The 19,751-nt window shown below is 45.6% G+C and overlaps 1 protein-coding gene across 2 annotated transcripts; it reads right to left on the bottom strand.

Annotated features, from left to right (window-relative positions):
- Positions 1–1,489: 1,489 nt before the first annotated feature.
- On the bottom strand, positions 1,490–18,905 carry DNAJC27 (DnaJ heat shock protein family (Hsp40) member C27). Of its 2 annotated transcripts, none has more exons than XM_053249208.1 (7): positions 18,617–18,905; positions 14,718–14,800; positions 14,116–14,185; positions 11,857–12,021; positions 8,475–8,597; positions 6,837–6,997; positions 1,490–5,489 (listed from the first exon to the last, which is right to left on the bottom strand). In XM_053249208.1, the coding sequence occupies exons 1-7, from the start codon at positions 18,692–18,694 to the stop codon at positions 5,357–5,359; spliced, it is 813 nt and encodes a 270-aa protein (XP_053105183.1). In that variant the 5' UTR covers positions 18,695–18,905; the 3' UTR covers positions 1,490–5,356. The 2 variants fall into 2 exon arrangements, with proteins under 2 accessions (XP_053105183.1, XP_053105191.1); XM_053249216.1 differs by lacking the exon at positions 18,617–18,905 and adding an exon at positions 18,429–18,500.
- Between the last annotated feature and the right edge of the window lie 846 nt (positions 18,906–19,751).

Raw genomic sequence — 19,751 nt, 5'->3', positions numbered from 1 at the left:
AGGAGCTGTTTGAAAGGACTGCTAAATCCCAGCAAGTATGGACTCACAACAAAATATCAAAGTATATCCCTGGTATGCACAAGTTACCTGCAGCTGGGCTTGGGGGGCGGGGAGTTAGTATCAAGGACAGGAGTGCCTGTTCTAACATGTGTCTCTACTTCATGTGGGGAGGGGAAAGGATTATTATGGAACAGATTCTATATAAAGGTGTATGTTGTTAATTTATTGTGTGACTGTGTATGCGCACATGAAATGATCAGTGTGCAACATTTTCCTTCCATTCCTCAGAAAAGTTCACATACATACAATGTGGGCCTCCACAGAAAGAGCTGAAATGTACCAAATCCCTTCTCCCTCAGAAACACAAGTGTGTAAAATGACCAGTGAGAAAATGAAAGAATTGTAAGCACCTTGGCTTCTCAGAAGCCAAAGGGGTTGTGACTGTCTTCTTCAAGCTGAGAAATTTTCTGCACTGTGTGTTCAAGTCTGCCTTCCCTAGCCCACCACCAAATTCCATTATCTCTGTCCACCTGCTTGTCTGTTAACTGCAGACTAAGCCCAAGAACATTCTGTCCTATTGACTTGCATGTCAATGCAAAGCAAGGGGGCAACTGGGGCATCTTTGGCCCCCTTAATTTTCTTCTTCAGATATTTTGACCTCTCTATGGGTCACCCCAACTCTGCCACTATCTCCCACTCACCTGCAGGCATGCTGGTTATAGGTCCATATGGATAAAAAGAGTCCAGCCTTTTTTGGAAATTGCTTATAGATAGCCACAGACACCATGGAGAAAGCCTAGTAAAGCATCACATGCTTATCGTTTTTTCTTACAGATTTGGAAAAAAGTTAGGCCTGGTCTGGGGCAACATCCATATGAAACAAGTAGCCCGGGCACAGGGCAAGTTAATGTGACTGAAGGCAATATGAATATGATGAATATTTATATACCGCTTTTCAACAAAAGTTCCCAAAGTGGTTCTCATAAATAAAATGGCCCCCTGTTCCCAAAAGGCTCACAATCTAAAAAAGAAACATAAGATAGAGCCCAGCAACAGCCACTGGAGGGATGCTGTGCTGGGGATGAAAAGGGCCAGTTGTTCTCCCTCTGCTAAATAAAGAGAATCACTATTTTAAAAAGATGCTTCTTTGCTCAGCAGACAAGAAATCATGGGGCACACAGGAATTGTGACTTGCTTCAACCTACTCAGTCAATCTAGGGGCTGAAGTGGGTGTTGAACTCAAACATGTCCCAGATGGATCTCCAACCCTCTATTGACTAGATCACCCCACTGCAGCTCAGGTCAACACATTTAGCCCTTCACTTCCTTTTCAACCCGCTCCTTCATCCTCCCAGATTAATGTATCAAAACTTTTTGCCCAATTAAATGGTTCCAATGAACTGGAGAAAAGGTATGCAGGGGTCCCAAACCCCAGTTACAAATTAGGAAAAGAGCAACTCACATACACATTGGACAGCAAGAGGAGACGCGGTTTTAAATCTGATTTAATTTTGTAAAAAAATACAGAACTTCAAAAGAACAAAAGGTTTCCTATACAAGAACATGCAGGTGTCAGCATTCCAGTATTTTCCATTGGCTTGTTAGGTCGGCCTATACCTTCAGCGGATCCACAGTGAGGGCCCTTTTGTGTAACAGTAAATACTGTACAGTGCATTCACATCCGTGTCACATAAGGAAGGTTGGGCCAGTCTCTGAACAATAGAAAATGCTTCTGAAAGAGCTCCCTGCCTTTATGGCTTGGAATTTATCTATCTGGCACTGGGGCTTTTTTCTCTTTCAACAGTAAGGATTGGGAAGGGATCATTTTTGCATGTAAATCCTGATAGAGGGCAGGAAATTCCCTTACAAGGTCATTACCACTCAAGGCTCTGAAAGGAGGGCGGATGCATGCCTGACACACACAAACACACACCCAGCCCTCTGCTTGCACTAGTGCCCTTCTTGGCATGCTGATTCCCTCTCTGCCCATCTAAGCCTCAGGCGGATTGAGCATGCAGGCTGGACAGCTGAAGCAGCCAAAAGAGGTCAGCAGCCCTTGAGCAGGTCCCCATTTCTCTGGCTTCCACACATCCAGCTTAGCATGCCAGCGTCAAATCGAGAGCACAGCTTCCCAGGCACAGGCTCTGTCCCAGCGATATCCCTGTCATAATATTTGCTGCTCTGCTCTCTTCACACTGGGTTTTTTTTCCCCCCCAGATGAGGCAGCATTTTGCCACCTTAACCAAGCAGCTTCACATTACAGAGCAGAGAGTTCCCAATGATATTTGCTCGGCAAAAACAACTGGATGTAGCTTAAACGGACTTGCAGAGATGAAGCTGGAGAGGCTCTTGCACCCAAAAAGGAAGGGAAAGAATGCAAGAATAGAACCAAGGAAACATCTGCCTTCAGGTGGAGAAACACCCACATTATCATTTGTATTAGCCAAGATGTCTCATTTCATTTCTCCAGTTTATAGTTTCAAGCATCCTGGGCAGTGTTGATTGTCCATTTCTATAAGTGCACAACCCAGGGGTGGGATGGTGGTAGGAATATTGTCAGACCTGAAAGAGGCAGGGATGTGGACAGCTGTTTCCCGGGGTCCAAGAAAAAGAATGGCACTTTTCCTTGGGGCAGCTCTGCATTTAGAGCAGGCTCAATGGCCAGCTCCAGTCCCTTGTCAATTGCACCAACTATTGAGGTAACCAAGAAGGGCTGCAATGCCCTTGTATGTCCAGATTGTAGGGACTGGAGCGTACATACAGCCTGCTCAGAGGACGGGCTGCAGATGGGAGCTCAAGGAGTCAAAAGCTCAACAGGAGGTAGCGTCTGAGGGTGCAGGGGTGAAGGCAGACCTCAATAATGCCACACAATATGCACAACACAGAAGGCAGAAAAGTGCAAATGCAAGAAAACACAGCAACCCATCAATTCACAGGGAGTTTACATTACAAGGCATTTACAATGGTCAGACGATCAAGCTCCATTTTTAAAAGGGGGAACACCAGGGGGAATGCACAGATGTCTACAAGCTTAAAACCCTTGCCCAAAGTAAGAGATGGCATCAGTGTTTTAAAGTGCAGATATGGATTAATATCTATTTATACAGAACATTGCAGGGTAGAGCCTCATTTTGGCTGGAGATGGGGGGGGGGGGACAATTGCATTGTCCTGAGGGAGGGAAGACCTGCCTGGCAGCGCAGCCCACAGGGCTCATCCATGACCATCTCTGACCAAAGGTTGGGAGAGGAGAGAACTTCCTCCCCCTCCAGCTCAGAGAAATCTCAGGAAAGAAGGCTGCAGAGAACGAATCGTAGGGCCTCTCCTGAGAGAACCTTTGGTGCTCTCACAATTGCTTTCTGAAAGTCATCCTCTGAAGCTCGCAGGTGGCAAAGGTCACTTCATTAGACTGAGGGGAGGCAACTGCAGGGCCTCAGAGCAAGTCCCCTCCCCTCTGAAGTGCCAGATCTCCGCCTCCCCAACAAAGACCACGGTCAATTCCTTTCCCTTCAGCACATTAATTCATTGTAAGGACGAGAGGAAGCAAAACAAGCATAAGAGCAGGAGGAAGAAGACTCCAAAATTACTCACTCGGGTGTGCCTCTCCCTCTCTCTTCCCCACTTCCAGTTCCACAGTTCTGAGATGTTCCAGATAGCCCGGGGGAGGGGGGGGAGAAAAAGAGAGGTAGACTTGCTGGTCACACACACACACCCAGTCAAATTAGCCCATCAGCAAACAAGGTGCAAACAAAGAAGATATAGACATACGTCTTCTACCATGGTGTTAGGTACACTTGATTCTGGGGGGAAACATGCAGCCAGCCAACCGTGATGCAATTCCACTCATATTACTTACTCAGTCTCTATTTTATAAAGGCAATCTTGAGAATGATAATTTTTACACTGAGTTCCAACACTGACAAGGCTTTTTTTTTTTAAAGTTGCCTAGATTTGGGATAGCCACACCTTCCCCCAGAATTTGGGGTCTTTTGGGCACTTCACCCAACCCCACCCCACCCCACCCCTGATGGATCTCCTTTGCCAAGTTGTTATACTGTGAAATCTGAAACACCAGTAACCAGTAAATAAAGGGAGGGCTGTATGTGAGTTGTGCCACAAAGTAGGATGTGAATGCCTCAGCCCACTCACCCATCCCCAATTCTTCCAGGCGTCTATGTCTTGTGTTGGGACAGACTATCTCCATGGCAAGGGATGCCATGACAGGGGCGGCACTGCAGGCAAGTGAGGGAGTGGAGAGAAACTCCTTTCCGGTCCTACAGACAAGTCCCAATTCCAGGAAGCATTGTTCATTATGTACCCTGTCACTTTTAGGATTTCCAAGCAAACAATAAATAAAAATAAAAAGTGACAAGAAACTCGCTTGATAAGCACTTAAGGAAGTTTCCTGCAATTCAAAGATTGAGTCATAAATCAAGAAGCAGGCAAGATTCTAAATCCAGCCTCCTTCATCTCAGGGACTTCCTGAATCCAAGCTCGACAGCTTTCCCTAGTCTGTTGTGGAGCAGTACCTGGCTTAGAGCAGATGTCTTCTGGAGACAATCTAGGAGCTTGGTCTGCCTGGGACTTAACCACTAACATGGAGAAGGGGAAAAGCCCAGAGGTCCGGAGAACTCTCTGCTGGCCCCAGGGCTGGAGGGGTAAACACACCAAGTGGCAAGTGGAGCAGCCCTCCAGCTGAGCCCCAGCTCCAGTGGTCCCATGCACGTTCTGCTCATGGAGGCTCCCACTGCTCCCCTCCCAGTTGCCACGTGTGCCCATGCCACACATACAGTACAGAAGCCCAGAAAGGGCCCCAGGCAGCCACCATAAGCCGCTCTGGCAATGGGAAGAGCAGAGGCCTGGCTGGCCTGACGTGACCCCTTTAGAGGAAGAGGGTCCAAAGGCAATTCCAATGGAAGGGGCAGGAAAGGGAGAAGTCAGAGGAGGCTGAATGTAAAGGACCAAGTCTGGGACAACAAAGCACAGAGAGAACCACAGAAACAAGCCTCTCTACACATAAGAAACATCTTTAAGTGTCAACTCAATTCAAGGCCACCTTCTCTGTGGGCAAAAGGAAGGGACATTATAGCTGCCATTCGGATGGACTTGGGGATCCTTCACAGGAGAGCAAACTGCACTGGGCCAGTTGCAACAGTACAGGAAACCATTCTTGGGTGAAGAAGGTGCACACAGTGACAAGGGGAGTCGCCTCTCATGGTTCATCCGGGCTTGCTTCCACTGTGCTTGCATGAAGCAGAAGGCAGCCCTCTGATCTGGACAGGAAGTGGGCAGGCTCCTCAGGAAGGGTTTTGATCACCTGCTCTCGAGGGTGGGGAGGAGAGCCGCCTCCTCCCCACCTTACTTTATGTTCTTGAGCAAAGCAGTTCGTGCGTTGACCACAGCTTTAAAGGCGTCCTCGCTGCCGGGAGCCATGCACTTGTCTGGATGGAGCAGCACCGCCAGCTTGCGATAGGCTTTGTTCACCTCATCCCTGCAAGGCAAGACAACAAGAGTTCAACAAGAGCTGCTGCCACAATTCCAGACATAACCAAGGGGCTGGGACCCTGGCAGACCATCCAACTCAACCAGGAGGGAGGGGGGTGTCCTGGCCCCACTCTCTGGGCCATGGGTTCTAAGCAAACGCTCGGAGCCTGAGGAGGAGGAGGGGCCTTGGCCAAGAAAAGCCTGCCTGAGGGCTGGCGTGGGTTGAATAGTGAACTTACAAACTTATTATTTCGATGGCAACAGTTATTCGGTTTTAAAGTCAACCATGAAATCAAGTGGCCACTGTTTTTAAAGACATCTTAGCCGATTCATTGGATGTGTTTTAGTCAATATAATTGATAAGTTATCTATTCTATTTGCATACAGGTAAAACCAAATAGTTCTGAAGCAAACAGTATTCTTGCTTTGCTTTTAGAGGATGCAAGCGTGTGTCACACACAGGCATCATCATAAAGGAGGCATTCCCTTCTGTGGAAGGGAAAACGGAGAAAACCTTTCCTAGGCCAGTGACTGCCATAAGTACTCATATGAATATATACATTTTTAAAAGAAAATCTGCTCCCAATTAAGCTTTAGTCAGTGAAAGGCTTTCTGATTGTATTAGTCTAGTGATTAATCAATCCAATGTGGCAGCACTAGCTCTCCCACACCACCATCCCTCAAGAAGGTGGACAAATGGAGAATCCCCACTCATTACACTAGGGAACTTTCCTCTCCTCCTCCTTGCAAGCCTCAACGCAAGCTGAGGAATCAGCCTCCTTAAGGAAGCAACCTTCATTGTTCTAGGGCAGGGCTGCTCAACTTCAGCCCTCTTGGAGATGTTTGCGTACAACTCCCATAATCCCTGGCTACTGGCCACTGTGGCTGGGGATCATGGGAGGTGTAGTCCAAAAACAGCTAGGGAGGCCTGAGTTGAGCAGGCCTGTTCTCGGGCGTGATGGCAGACAACAACCATCACTGTCCACCAGCGTGAAAGGGAAGGGACAGGATGCACAAGCACGGCACCCCCTGCTCGTCATTGTGGTGATGGTGGGCATAGGAGCACAGGCTGCAGCCACAAGCAGCAGCAGCAAAAGATGCCATGGCACTGGCACCGGGAAGGACATGTCCAGCCTCTTTGGGAAAAAGGACATTATTACTGGTCAAACTTCCCACAGAGAATAACAAGCTTCCCCATACCACTTCCCATGAATAATCAAGACATCTTTCCTTCCACAGTGCCCAAACCCAGAGGCCCCCACAGTCCCTTCCCACTGCCTCCAGGCTGAATATTCTTGCTGGCATCTCCACCAGCAGCAATTGCTTCTGGTCCAAAGGCTAGAGCCCCCATTACCTTGTAGCCCCTGGCTTGACGCCCAGCATATCCCAGCTGTCCTTGCTACTACGGATTCTCCTGATGGTGTCTGCCTGCTCCTTGGTGAAACTGACACTCATGCTGGACATGGGGCGCTTTCCACCATTGTCACACAAATCAACAATGGCAGAGTAGAAGGTCTGCAAACACACAGAAGGCAAAGTGAGCACATTTCTGGACATGCCTGTTGCTTCAAAATCCCCGTATCACTCACGGGATCAAGTTCAGAGCTTGCAGAAACTTGTTCCCTGTGTCAGATTCAGAAATGTGGGAAAGGGAAAATTGTAATCAGAGATTACGATTCTTAATCCTCCAAACCAAAGATCTGTAAATGGCAAAAAGGCAGGAGACCCACCATCCCATTCTGTCGCCCTGCCCTCCAATCATGCCTTCTGCCTTTGCAGCCTTTAGACCTCTGGATATAGTTCCCCGACTGCCTCCCATTCAAGCAGCTCACAAGGTCAGCAGCAGACCATTCTCTGGGCTACTGATTTCCCCCATCTCCAAGAGCCCCATTCCCATAATCAGTTGTCCTCACCCATATCTAGCCAGGCTGTTGCTCCCTCCTTCTCCCACCCCCAAATCATGATCTATTTTATGCCTCCCCATATCACAATGGTGCAGTTCCTCTGGGACTCTTTCAGTTCCAGCATGCAGCTCAGATGGGGAAAGAGAAAGGCCTTGTGCACCATTAGCTCTTATTTCTTCAGTTATTTAGGATCTACATAACTGGTGCATCATGGAGCGCTAAACTCCAAGCATGAGGAGTCTGAATCCCCAACTCTGCTCCACTGTGCAAACAGCTGGCCAGCCATGCAGCACACCAACCAGGGTCCTAAGGCACACCGGTTGGGAATCCCTGATTTAGATGTATGGTCTGCCCTATTAAAAAGGCTCAGGGAGAGTACCAAATTAAAACATAGAGAACCCTGCAAATAGAGAGTAAAACAAAATGAAATGCAAGTAAAATAAAATCCCTGAAGTTTCAAATTGGGTGTGTTGCGGGGGCGGGGCTGTTATGAACAATCCACAGCTTCAGAAGGTTTGTATTGTATGAGAGGAGCATACAACTATTCCTAGGGGAGAAATCTCTGGCCTCTTGTTGGTTTGGAGGCTTGCCCTCCTGTATACCCCTCAGTCTAGACCCAGAATTAGGTAGACAGAACATCTGGGTTTGGCCCAGCCTGTGTTCTTTGACCCAACAAGGTACTGGTGTGACACTTGAGTAATACAAATAAAACCTGAGTTAATAAGAATGATGGAGCAATAAGAGGACCTGTTGAAAGTCAGGTACAGCTCAGAGAAAGAGAGAAGGCAGCTTGGCTTGGGAGGACTAACCTCCCAGTTGTCTTGGAAGCCAGTCCTGGGCAGTCATTGCCCCAAAGAGCAACAGTGGATTGTTTGACTTTGTATTTATTGTCTTCATGTAATGACTTTAAGCATCTCATTGGGATGGAAGCAGGAAATGAATATGTAGATAAACTAGGAGTCTCTCTCATGCAGAGGCCAAAGTGCACCTTAGGGCTCAGATTATGGAGAGTTTATAGGGTGGAGACCACTGGAAGCCAAGGAGGAGGGCTGCAGGAGGGTTGCCATATTTTGGATAAAAGTTTTCACCTGGAACATTTCATTGATTCCCTCTCCAGTCTGTGCTGAGGTCTCAAAATAAAGGAAGCCCCTACTTTCTGCCCATAGCCTCCCTTCACTCTCATCCACAGATCGGAGCTTGGCACAGTCAATCTGAAACACACAAGTGGGAAAAGAGCATGACCCCAGGGTCTAGGAGACGAGGACATAGCTCAGGGGTAGAGTACCTGCTTTCCATGCAGAAAGCCCCAGGCTCCGTATATATGTTCACCCCAAGTCAGTTTCCCTTTGTGAGAAGGGCATCACACTCCAACACATAGAGCAGACAAAGGTATACAGGTGCACAGTATGCAGAAAATCCACCTGGTGCCAGAAAACTCCAGTTTTTGTTGAATTAAATACATTTGCAGCCCTCTTGGTTACAAAATAAGTTAGAATTACTATATTGTCACACAAATGTGGGCACTGTACTTTGCTTGGAGGACAAGTCTAATTAAGGCTGCTAGTCATGATGGCTGGAGGCCACCTCCAGGTTCAGATGTAGGACACCTCTGAACAACAGTTGCAAGGGAGCAACAGCAAAACAGGAGAGGGGGCTGCCTTCATCTCCTGGTTATGCTGGATTAGATCGGCCTTGGGCCTGATCCAGCAAGACTCCTCTTTTGTTGTCTCTTAACCCTTGCTAACTGAGCAAAGACGCACCTTTTAAAGTGGTGATTCTCATATTTAGCAGGGCAGAACAAATGACCCTATCCAATCTCAGCACAGCATCCCTCCATTGATTGTTACTGGTGTCTACCTTGTGTTTCCTTTTAGATTGTGAGCCCTTTTAAAGACATAGAAACATCTTATTTATTACTTATGTTTCTTTGTACACCACTTTGAGTCTGAGAACTTCTGTTGCAAAACAGTAAATAAAAGTTCATCGTACTTATGCTTACTGAGCAAATTACATACAGACTATGTAAAATGGACAGACTAACATTATTTCCAATTTGTGATTTTCAACTGGTCATTTATCTCTGCACCAGTCAAATACAAGAAACAGCAGAGGGAAAGGGTATCGTAAGATAGGACTGCTTTTAACTTGTAAATATTAAATATCAGAGAACCTATATAGTTGATGTGAAGACATCAAGGGGAAACAGATTCGTCTGCAAGGGTACTGTGGGTGGTCTGTGGCGGGGGGGCATAATGTAATAATAATATAATCCCATGTACCTCTTGTGTATCATATTTGATATTATATTAATATTTAATTTGCTTCACAAACATCCTTGTGTAATATAACATTCTTTGAATTTAAACAGTGGCATTTTCCTGATCAATGTAAAATGGATCAGTAGCTTTTGTCTGAACATAATAAATTAGAAATAGCTGCATTTTTAATACCCCTGATATATTTTTGACTCCCAACAGCCATAGTAGGTTATGTTAAAAATGTTTAAAGCAGCTTGCTCATGTGGTGGTCCACAAAAGCTTTTGATGACAATGTAGTATTCCACATTAAAGGCTGGGAACTGCTGTTTTAGATAGTCTATGCTTTCCTACACAAGCTGCCTAATTCTTTATAGTTGGCCCTCCCCATCCTATATAATAAAAGGCTAAGTGAGTGGCCGTGGCTTTGGAACGTTGGGGATCTGCGTCCCTGCCTCCCTGGGCTGTTCTGGGCCTGCGCGAAGCGCAGGCCCAGAAGAGCCCAAGGGACACAGGACCTCAGACACCAGTGTCCCACAGCCACGGGCGGCCATTAGCTGGTGTGTGGCGGCGGGGGAAAGTGGCCAAGGCGGCGGCGGAGCCGCCGCCTCGGCCATGAGCTGCAGCACGGCGAGAGGCGGCCGAGGCAACCAGAAGTGGCCGCCCTGAAAAAGGCGAGGGCAATGGCGACGGGGGAAGACCAAGACGGGGGACAGGGAAGCTGGGCGAGGTGGCGGCGAAGCCGCCAACGAGGCCCCCGCCCGCTCACAGCCGTCGCCCCCGCCTGCTCACCCGCCCTCCCAGCTGCCCAAAATGAAGCTGGGCGAGGTGGCGGCGAAGCCACCAACGAGGCCCCCGCCCGCTCACAGCCGCCGCCGCCTGCTCACCCGCCCTCCCAGCTGCCCAAAATCACCTTCCCCGCTCCCCCCCAAAAAAGATTAAGGGCCAAAATGGCCCATGAGAAGGTTGCCGCCCCCGCCTATCGCCCTCCCAGCTGTCGAAGACCACCTTACCCGCTCCAGCCCGAGGGAAAAGAGAGGAGCTCACGAGCAGAGCTCCTCTCTGTGCTAAGTCACTGCTCAAACTGCTGCTATGGACGCAAAGACGCCTATTGCGTCCATTGCGACAGTGTGGGCAGCAGCTTAACACAGAGAGTAGCTCTGTTCCCGAGTTCCTCTCTTCTCCTTCGGGCTGGAGCGGGTAAGGTGGGCTCCGGCAGCTGGGTGGGCGGGAGGGCGATAGGCGGGGGCGGCCACCTTCTCATGGGCCACTTTGGCCGTTATTCATCCACCCCCCCCCAAAAAAGTAAAAGCAAAATAAGAGACAAAAAACAGAGACAACAACAAAACAAAAAACAAAAAGAGAGAGGGGACAAGGGGGGAAAAAAGAGACAGAAAGAGAGAGAGAGAGAGACAGAAAAGACGGGATAGAAAGCTAGCGCCCGTTATCATAACGGGCTTAAAAATACTAGTTTAAAGCATAAGAGTCTGAGATAATATTGAAAACATTCCGCTCCTTCCCCTTCTCATCATCTTAGGCAACATTTTTAAGTTTCGCAGATCCTGAACACAAAGAGGAGGAAGAAGCTGGAAGGCAGATCATACAAAAAGACTGAGGAGGCAGCCTACTTGTTACTCCACAGCCTCAGTGATATTTTCAGATTATCAATCCAATATGTGTAGCTCGATAATTGCAGCAACAAAGCTAGAGAAGCCAAGTCCTCACAGCAGAATTGCAAAACATGAAAAGAATTAAAGGAAACCAACAATCAGGAAAGAACAGAAAGCAACAAAAATACATAACTAAACAAATATCTCCCCCCACCCTGCAGATAAGAACTGCTGGATAAGATCAACCCATTAGTACTGAAGGCCACAAATCCAGCATTCTGTTTCTGACACTGTCTAGTCAGATATTCCTTAGTTTGCAGTCATGAAAGCAGGACATGACAACAGATACCTGCGGTTCCCAGCATCTAGCAATCATAGATATACTCTCTCTGAACATGGAGCATTTAATTTTGGCTAGAACTGCTAAGTTATTGACCTGTTGCCCATTAATTTATCCTATCCTTTTTCAAGTCCAATAATTCACATCAGTAGAGGTGCCAAACTATACACTACTCCCCGCACTACTATGTAAGGACCTCTGTAAGGAACCCCGTGTCACAAAGCAGAAACATCTGACACTTTATCCTTCTCTTGAGGATGGTTACCTTGTTGGCACAAACCACAAACACAAGGTTCTCCATGTTTCCATGTGGTCCAAGTTCCTGTTTCATCTCAGCAAGCCATGTATCAAGGGCATCAAATGACTCCTTCTGTCCAACATCATACACTAGGATCACGCCCTGAGTATCCTTGTAAAATTCATTGCGAACCTACACAAAGCACAAAAATAAAATTGAAATCACTGAGTTTAGGTATGTCTAATTCTGCATGGGATTGGTCTGTAAGCTTAACAATAAAGAGTCTTCTGCTTCCAAGGGATTCTTACTGACCAGGATGAAAGACTTACTCACCTCTGACAGGTTGGTGAGCGCTCTTGTTGATGACTGGCCAATGCACAGGTTTGAGTTCTATGGGTCCATTTCCTATCATACGTATGACAGTGCACAACCAATCTGATACAATCTGTATAGCAGATTGGAGGACTGATAAGAAACATCAGCATCTGCACTGTATCAAGGGTGGTGGTGCCAGTGAAGAGTAGTCCCTGCAACCTGGCTTGTGCTCCTTAAGGTAGAATCTGCCCTAGGATGGGCATAATAAGAGCACACATCCCTTCCATCTTTAGAAGTGAAGAGGATATGGTAACATGAAATCCATGTCAGCCCACATACACAAATGGAATTATGCTTGTACAAGGTTACAGGGATAATATTATCATTGTGGGTGGTCAACCAGGTATCCTACAGTGGCCAAATGTTATGAGGTGGTAGCTGACTGTCACACTTGACAGTAACAGAGCAACCACTTGGCATATAAATGTACAAATATAGTCTATTTGGAGAATGTTGTACAATAAGAATGCTGTTATTTCCTATTCAACATGCAGTTTTGGCTCAAATTCACGTTTCAGTGAGAACAAAGACTACAGGTCATGTCCTTTGTTTCAAAGCAGTTCCTGCAGCTACACTTAAGGCAAACGACAATTAGCTTCCAAGGCTCTTCCGAGCCACCAACAGGTTGCTGCTAACTTAGTGGTTCTCAAATGGTGGGAGGGGCCCCTGGGAAGGCCCAGAACTTGAAGGGAGGCCATGAAGTTCCAAGGAGGGAAAGCTCCTGCAGATCTTATTAATCCCATGTCGCGTGGGATTACTGAGCACTGCTCCCATCACTCCTGGCATTTTTCTTCCAGCAACGGAAGTTTTGTGTTGTAGTCAACTAAGCTGCTGTGCTAAACACAGAAGCTGCACAGAGTAAGCCTAAAGGGGTTTCCTACCTATAACAGGTCCTCCCCAATCCTGCTTCCTTCCCTGGCTGTCTAGTTTTAGAAGGGAGTCCAAGATGCCCGGTTCTAGCCCTCTTCTAATGCCAATTTTGTATTAGTGCCTTAGTACACAGATTCTTACACACAGTAACAAGCTGCATATCTGTATGTGCAAAACTTCCATTTTTTTTTAATCCGAGCGGTTTTCAGTTTTCATAGCTGGAAATACGAGTTGGAAAACATGGGGGTGGAGGAAGAGAAATTCAGGCAATGAACATCTTATCCAACAGTGGACAGCCAAAATGCTTCTGGCAAGCAAGGCATGAAGGCAACAGCCCTCCCCTGCTGTTCTCCCATCAATTGGAACTCAGAGGGACATTTAGCTATCATGGCCAGTTGCCACTAATGTCTGAATGTATCCCCTTTTAAAGCCATCTAAGATAATAGTTCTGTTTAGGTGTTCAGAAAGAACGCCAATGAACATGCTTACAAGGCTGAAAGGGGGTCCAAGGTCCTGCCCCATCCTGTCACTCCCTCTCCCATCATGCTTTTCATGCTTAGAGCAGTGTTCCTCTGGTATAACCCTGCTCTGTGAAGAGAGGGATGAGAGTGACAGGATGGGGGGTGGGACTTCCAACCCCCTTTCAGCCTTATAAGCATGTTCACTGACATTCACTGAACACCTGACTAGGGCTACAGAGGAATACACTGAGAACAAACAAGCAAAAAGAGATGAGACTTTCCTACTCTCATAGAGAGACTCAATTCTGGCCACCCACTTTTAAGAAAATATGTCTACCAACTGTCCCTGAACATTTGCTATGTGCCTCAACATAATATGCAGGCATCACAAATCCTCGAGCTCATGACAGAATTCCAGCAAGGGTCTCAGCAATAAATAAAAGTTGTTTTTATTTCAATGTACTGTATATTCTAGCCTCATTCCATACTATGAAGCCATTTAGATTCCCAGGGCTAGAAGTCTCGGAATCCATGCCGACCTCCTCACCAGATATCGGCTATCATTTATTGTCTCATTTACCTCATAGAAGAAGGGGTGCCCAGCCATGTCAAAGATATTCACTTTGATTTCTCGGTCCCGGACCTGCACTCTGACAGAAGGAGAAAGAGAGCCATAAGGTCCAGACATAGGCATCTCAAATGCCCGCCCACCACATTTGGCTGTTCTGAACTGCAGGGATTAAGGAGCACCATGACTTGGAAGCCGAGGCACAAAGACAACCAAATTTTGATGTACTCGGAGATTGCTAGGAAGCTCCAGGATTCATTTGTAAAGAGGAGCGGCCGTTGTGGAAATGACCAGTGGAAGGAGACACCAAAGCGAGCAGATGACCTACTCTCTTTCCACTGAGGCTTCCACAATCATCACAGAAGAAGCTTGATCTGACATTCAAAGTTGTCTCAACATAATGTGCTCCGACTACCCTCAGACACACATTCCTATGGAAAATGGGTGGTGCCACTAACATAACAGAAAACGTTTCCATTGCTGCAACAATGAAGTTATCACTAGAGCAGATCTTGCAAATTCTTGCTAACACATATACAAACTTTTCCTTGATTCCAGAACAGACTTTTCACTTCTAGGAACTGCAGTGTCTGTGGTGAGAGAAGGGTACTTACTTGGTGACACCATAATCGATGCCAATCGTTGCAAGGTATTTGGGCACAAACCTCTTCTCACAGTATCGCTTTATAATGCAGCTCTAAAACAAAACATAATTGTGAATGTTACCCAATTGGCAAAGCTGTCTATATAGCCCATGGTCCTTTGTGTTTTGCAGGATTAATTCCAACGCACATCTTTTAAAAATATACATTTCCTGTAAGCAAATGTGTGACTGATGTTCGCTACAATTTAAGCAACTATAAACACTGAAAATGCAAACACTGACTATATGTTTTTTCATTTTGATACAACTATAATCAACACTCTTGCAAAACTTCAGACGACAGCTTTTCAACATTATTTATTAAGTTAATACTGATATCCCAACTTTCCCTGTTAACAAATGGAGCACAAGAGAGCTCACAATACAGAAACATCTAAACACAACAAGACACAGTATTATATACATGCTTATAAAAACTATCTAAAAGCAGCAGTTCAGAAACAGATAACAGTGTCAATATTCTAATCAGTTTACAGTTCAAAAGGCAGATGAAACAAATGGTCCTTAACTACTGTTTAAAGATAGCTGTCTCTTAGTACCTATGAAGTGTAATCCAGATTATTTTAATGAAAAGTGGTATGTAAATAAAATAAAATAAAATAAAATAAAATAAAATAAAAATAAAATAAAATAATAAATAAAATTTAGATGCAAGCCAGACAGCAAGTTCTCCGAGGTCAGACTAAGGGTTTGGGCAGGTTCCTACTATAGCAGGTGGTCCTTAAAGTACGTAATCTGGCCCACTTGTACAGGGCTTTAAAGGCTAAAACCAGCACTTTCAATAGAGCCCAGAAGCAAACAGACAGACATCATAGCTGGTATAATATATAACATTTTTCTGGTCCCAGCCAACATCCTGGTTACCACATTCTGCACGAATTGAATTTTCTGATCTGTCTCCAGGGGCATCCCCATGTAGACAGTATTGCAGTAGTCAAGAGCATGAGTTGCTGTAGTCAGGTCTGCTGCGTTCAGGTGGGAAGACAGCTGGTACACCAGCCAAACCTGGGCAAAGGCACTACTGGGAACAGCAGCTGCCTGCACATCCAGGGATGGCTGTGGATCCAGAAGCACCTCCAAGCTGCATACTTGCTCTTTTAGTGGGAGTGCATCCCTATCCAGGACAGACCAGCTGGAGATCTTTCACTGAGTACCAAGACTGTGCATGCTGCCTTACCATTTCGTAGGCAAAAACAGACAGGCTCTGAGGCACCTGAGGAACTTACAATCTAATCAAGGGAACCCCACCAAAAAGACAGAAAAGGAGGGGGGGAAGCTGCCCAAATTGGTCAGTGTTTTTAGGAAAGAAAATGTTATTTATATTGTTTCTTTTTTGCATACACAGTCCAACTGTGAAGAGAGACAATACAAAACTGGTAACTCAGAACAAATGACCCCTCCCTCCCATCTCCTTCTAGCCAATTTGTTTGGTTACACACTGAATGACTAACAACCTAACTGGTCAATCATTCCCTTTACCTGGAAAAAAAGGGAAGGCATTATTTAGGCCTAAATCTAAACTGTGTATTTAGCCCTAAAAGGTATGAAAAGTGAGAAGATGGTTCCTAATCTCAAAGGGGTTTCCAATCTAAAAAGAAACACAAGGTTGACGCCAGCTGTACGCATTTGGTGGTGAAGGCAGCGAGATACTATGCTGAATTACACAGTTGCTTTCCCCTTGCTAAACATAAGAAGGCCACCACTTTAAAAGGTAGCAGGGACTACAAATCTCATCTATGAACCTTCCAGAGTACCAAGATTATCAGAGACCCTGCTCCAGGTGCCTCTAGTGTCAGAAGTAAGAGGCAGCAACCAAGAGAAAGCCTTTTTTACAATGGTGTCTAGACTAAAATACTTCAGAGAAGTCTGCCTGGCCCCTTCCCGCCTTTCTTTTCGATGACAAGCAGATGCCCCATCAGCTTGGGTCATCCTTGTCACTTCTTCAAGTGCCAGCATTATCTGATGTGCGGCTCGATAGCACAAGGGGTGCTTTTATTATGGATTTCCCTTTCACAAAATACCCAGTAGACCCACTCTTGTTTTTGGTTTTCAGGAGTTCAGTTAAGACTCTTAGTCCAACAAGTTTTGGGGAAAATATAATAAAAATTAATGTAGCATTTATTTTAAATGTATTGCCTTCCATAGAACATTTTATCCCAGACTTGTGATATTTCATTAAACCCTGCTGCTATTTGACTATAATTTTATTTACGATACTGTTGCTTTTGAACAGTTTTTACTATGTTGTATTGATTCAATGCATTTGTTATTGGCCATTCTGATACTTTTTAAGCACATACATTGAATAAATACATCAAGCAATTTTGTTTAGTTTGTGCATTTAATAGAGGTTGGTGAGATAAGTGGCTCTAGGCAGCTTTGAATTTATGTCTTATTAATGGATCTATTTCTGCTGTTTGTAGTTTTAAAAATCCCAAATTGATTTTGTTAGCCACTTGGAGTGCTTTTAAGTGGAAAGGTGGGACATAAATAAATGAAATAAAGTTGATTAACATTTTAAGGTTAAGAGAAGACAGAATCAAAGACACGGGCAGTGCACAAATGATGGATAAATGCATCCAGGATTATGACATAAGCAACATTTTGGCACATCGTAACTGGATCAAGACCACCACTTAACCAGAAGAGCAACACTTTTTAGATAAGCAAAGCCTGAACAGAACAAGAAAAAAGTGAACAGCTGACCTCCAGACTAATGTTGTATGTGCTGAAAAAAGCTGCATACATACAATAGGGAGGAGTGACTTTTGTCAGACACGCCTTCACTGCAGCCCACTGTGCACTGCCTTCCAGGAAAAAATATGTAAGACCCGCAGGACCCTCTGAGACATATTTTCAGGAGGCACAGTGGGTTTAAAGAGGGAAGGGGAGGTCAGCAAAAACGGCTTCTGCTCCATTGGGAGTGTATAATGTTAGGCTGAATGTTAACCAGTCATAGTTAATGGGTACATATTAGAGATGGGCTTGATTAACTGTGTTGGCATATAGAGAACAACATGCAGTTGCTTCTGCAGCTGGGACTGGAACTTTCCTCCACTAATATAATAGAAGCCAGTTGAAACCCAAGGTGGCCTGTGACGAGGAGGAGAAACAAAAAAGGCAAAACATTGTGTCATGTGATTTTGTACCCCACCTAGAGATGTACTTATCAGGCAGTAAACAAATAAATAATACACATATCCCCCTCACCCCCACTACCTTTTATTATTTTAGTAATTCACTATTTTTACATAGGCCACTCTGGGAGTGCTTGGTGGCTGAAAAGCAGGGTATAAACATTTTAGATAACAACATCTTTATTTATTATCATTATTATTATAAAAAGTCACACAAACCACATATCAATTTTAAAAACAAATCATAACAATATGATAAATCACATTCCATCACATGGACAAAACAGCAATAATATTCATTTATTTTTGTTTTGTGTCTTTTATACCACCCAATATACACATCAATGATTATTATTTGTTATATGTTTATATATTATATAAACATATAAATTATATGTTATTAAACATTATTTAATATTTCATATTATTTATATGTTATTAAACAATGAGTGGTTCATTGTTTAACAACAACAACAATAATAATGGTGGGGGGAAGGTAGGAGATGAAGCCCCCCCACACACACCCCACAGTCCCATCTCTCCTTTCCCAAAAGCCTTTGCGGTTGGCCATAGCATCGCTGCCCATCGCCCCATTCCTCCTTCAACGGTCTTAACGGTCGAATCTGAACGAAGCACCTGATTGGTTGCTCGCCTTGTCACTCGGCTGCCTACGCGCCAATAGCGCGCCTCTGCTCCCACCCCCTTTTCTTACCTTGCCCACCTCCGCGTTGCCCATAGAGATGACTTTGATCCTCAACGACTTGCGCGTTTCCTTCCGCTTCGCCTCCATCTTCGGGTGGGGAAAGCCCAGCTTCCTAATGCCCGGCGAAAAGCAGCTTACGGGGACCCGGCAAGGACGCCATGCGGAGCCCCAGGCCGCGTCTTCCCCGGCACGACCGCTCTCCCGCGCCCCATGGCCCTCGCACTTAGCGCTGCCTGTTGCCACCCGCGGTATTGCTCGGGCCCGGACGACGCCTCGCGAGTCTTGGGGCGTCTCGCGAGAGTTGGTGCGGAGAGCGCTGGAGTCGCGCCAAGCGGGAGCTGGAGATGTCGCGAGACTCCGCCAGAGTTTGCTCCCCTTTTTCCAAAGGGAGAAGAACAGACGCCAGGAGGAGGATCACCTGGAGTTTCCTGGAGGAGAAGAGCTTGCAGTGCAACCTGCGGCATTGCGCACATACGTACACTTGCACTGATCATACAATATTGCTTTGGAGGAGAGCTGGGACAGGCCGCGGTTTCTTCTGTCGTCGGGACTGCAGCAGAGACAGGCAAGGAGCAGAGGTGGTCAGTCAGCCTGAGCCTGGCCCGCCTGTTGATGTTGGACTACAACTCCCATCGTGCCCGGCTGCAGTGTATTTCTTGATGATGGGACTTGTTAGTGCAGCAACAGCTGGAGAGACTCCAGTGGGCCACCGCTGATTTGCATGCTGCTCTTCCACAGACGGACGATCTGCAGTTCTGCTGGAGGACCTCGCATCTCAGTGTCTCCAAAGCAACACAATAGTCCTCTCTAATTCAGAGGGAACTCATCCTAAAGGAAATCGATTAAAGCTTCTCCAAAGCAGAAAAAGAAGAGCACCTGACTTGGCAACCTGTTAATCAACACTAGTCCACTTCTATTGCACTATAATAAACAAGCAATAAAATAAGTTCATTTAAATAGCACCAGTAACAGATGTAGAACAACATTTCAGATTCATTACAAATCACTAAAAATAATATGAATATTTATCTACCACTTTTCAACAAAAGTCCCCAAAGCAGTTTACATACATATAAATAAGATGGCTAAATAAAATGGCCATTATTATTTCATAACCACTCATATATATTATTGTATAATTTTA

This window comes from Hemicordylus capensis, chromosome 1 (genome assembly GCF_027244095.1).
Source record: "Hemicordylus capensis ecotype Gifberg chromosome 1, rHemCap1.1.pri, whole genome shotgun sequence".
NCBI lineage: Eukaryota > Metazoa > Chordata > Lepidosauria > Squamata > Cordylidae > Hemicordylus > Hemicordylus capensis.
The sequence above is the reverse complement of the archived record's forward strand: the minus strand, read 5'-3'. Positions and strand labels throughout refer to the sequence as shown.

What these genes read in the sequence shown, in the direction of transcription:
- DNAJC27 (XM_053249208.1), bottom strand. Translation starts at nt 18,694, where the DNA reads ATGGAGGCGAAGCGGAAGGAAACGCGCAAGTCGTTGAGGATCAAAGTC. An exon ending in ATCGATTATGGTGTCACCAA is followed by an intron (nt 14,186 to 14,717) that starts GTAAGTACCCTT and finishes TCCTTCTGTCAG; the next exon opens with AGTGCAGGTCCGGGACCGAG. An exon ending in GTCAAGCCAGGGGCTACAAG is followed by an intron (nt 5,490 to 6,836) that starts GTAATGGGGGCT and finishes CTTGCCTTGCAG; the next exon opens with GGATGAGGTGAACAAAGCCT.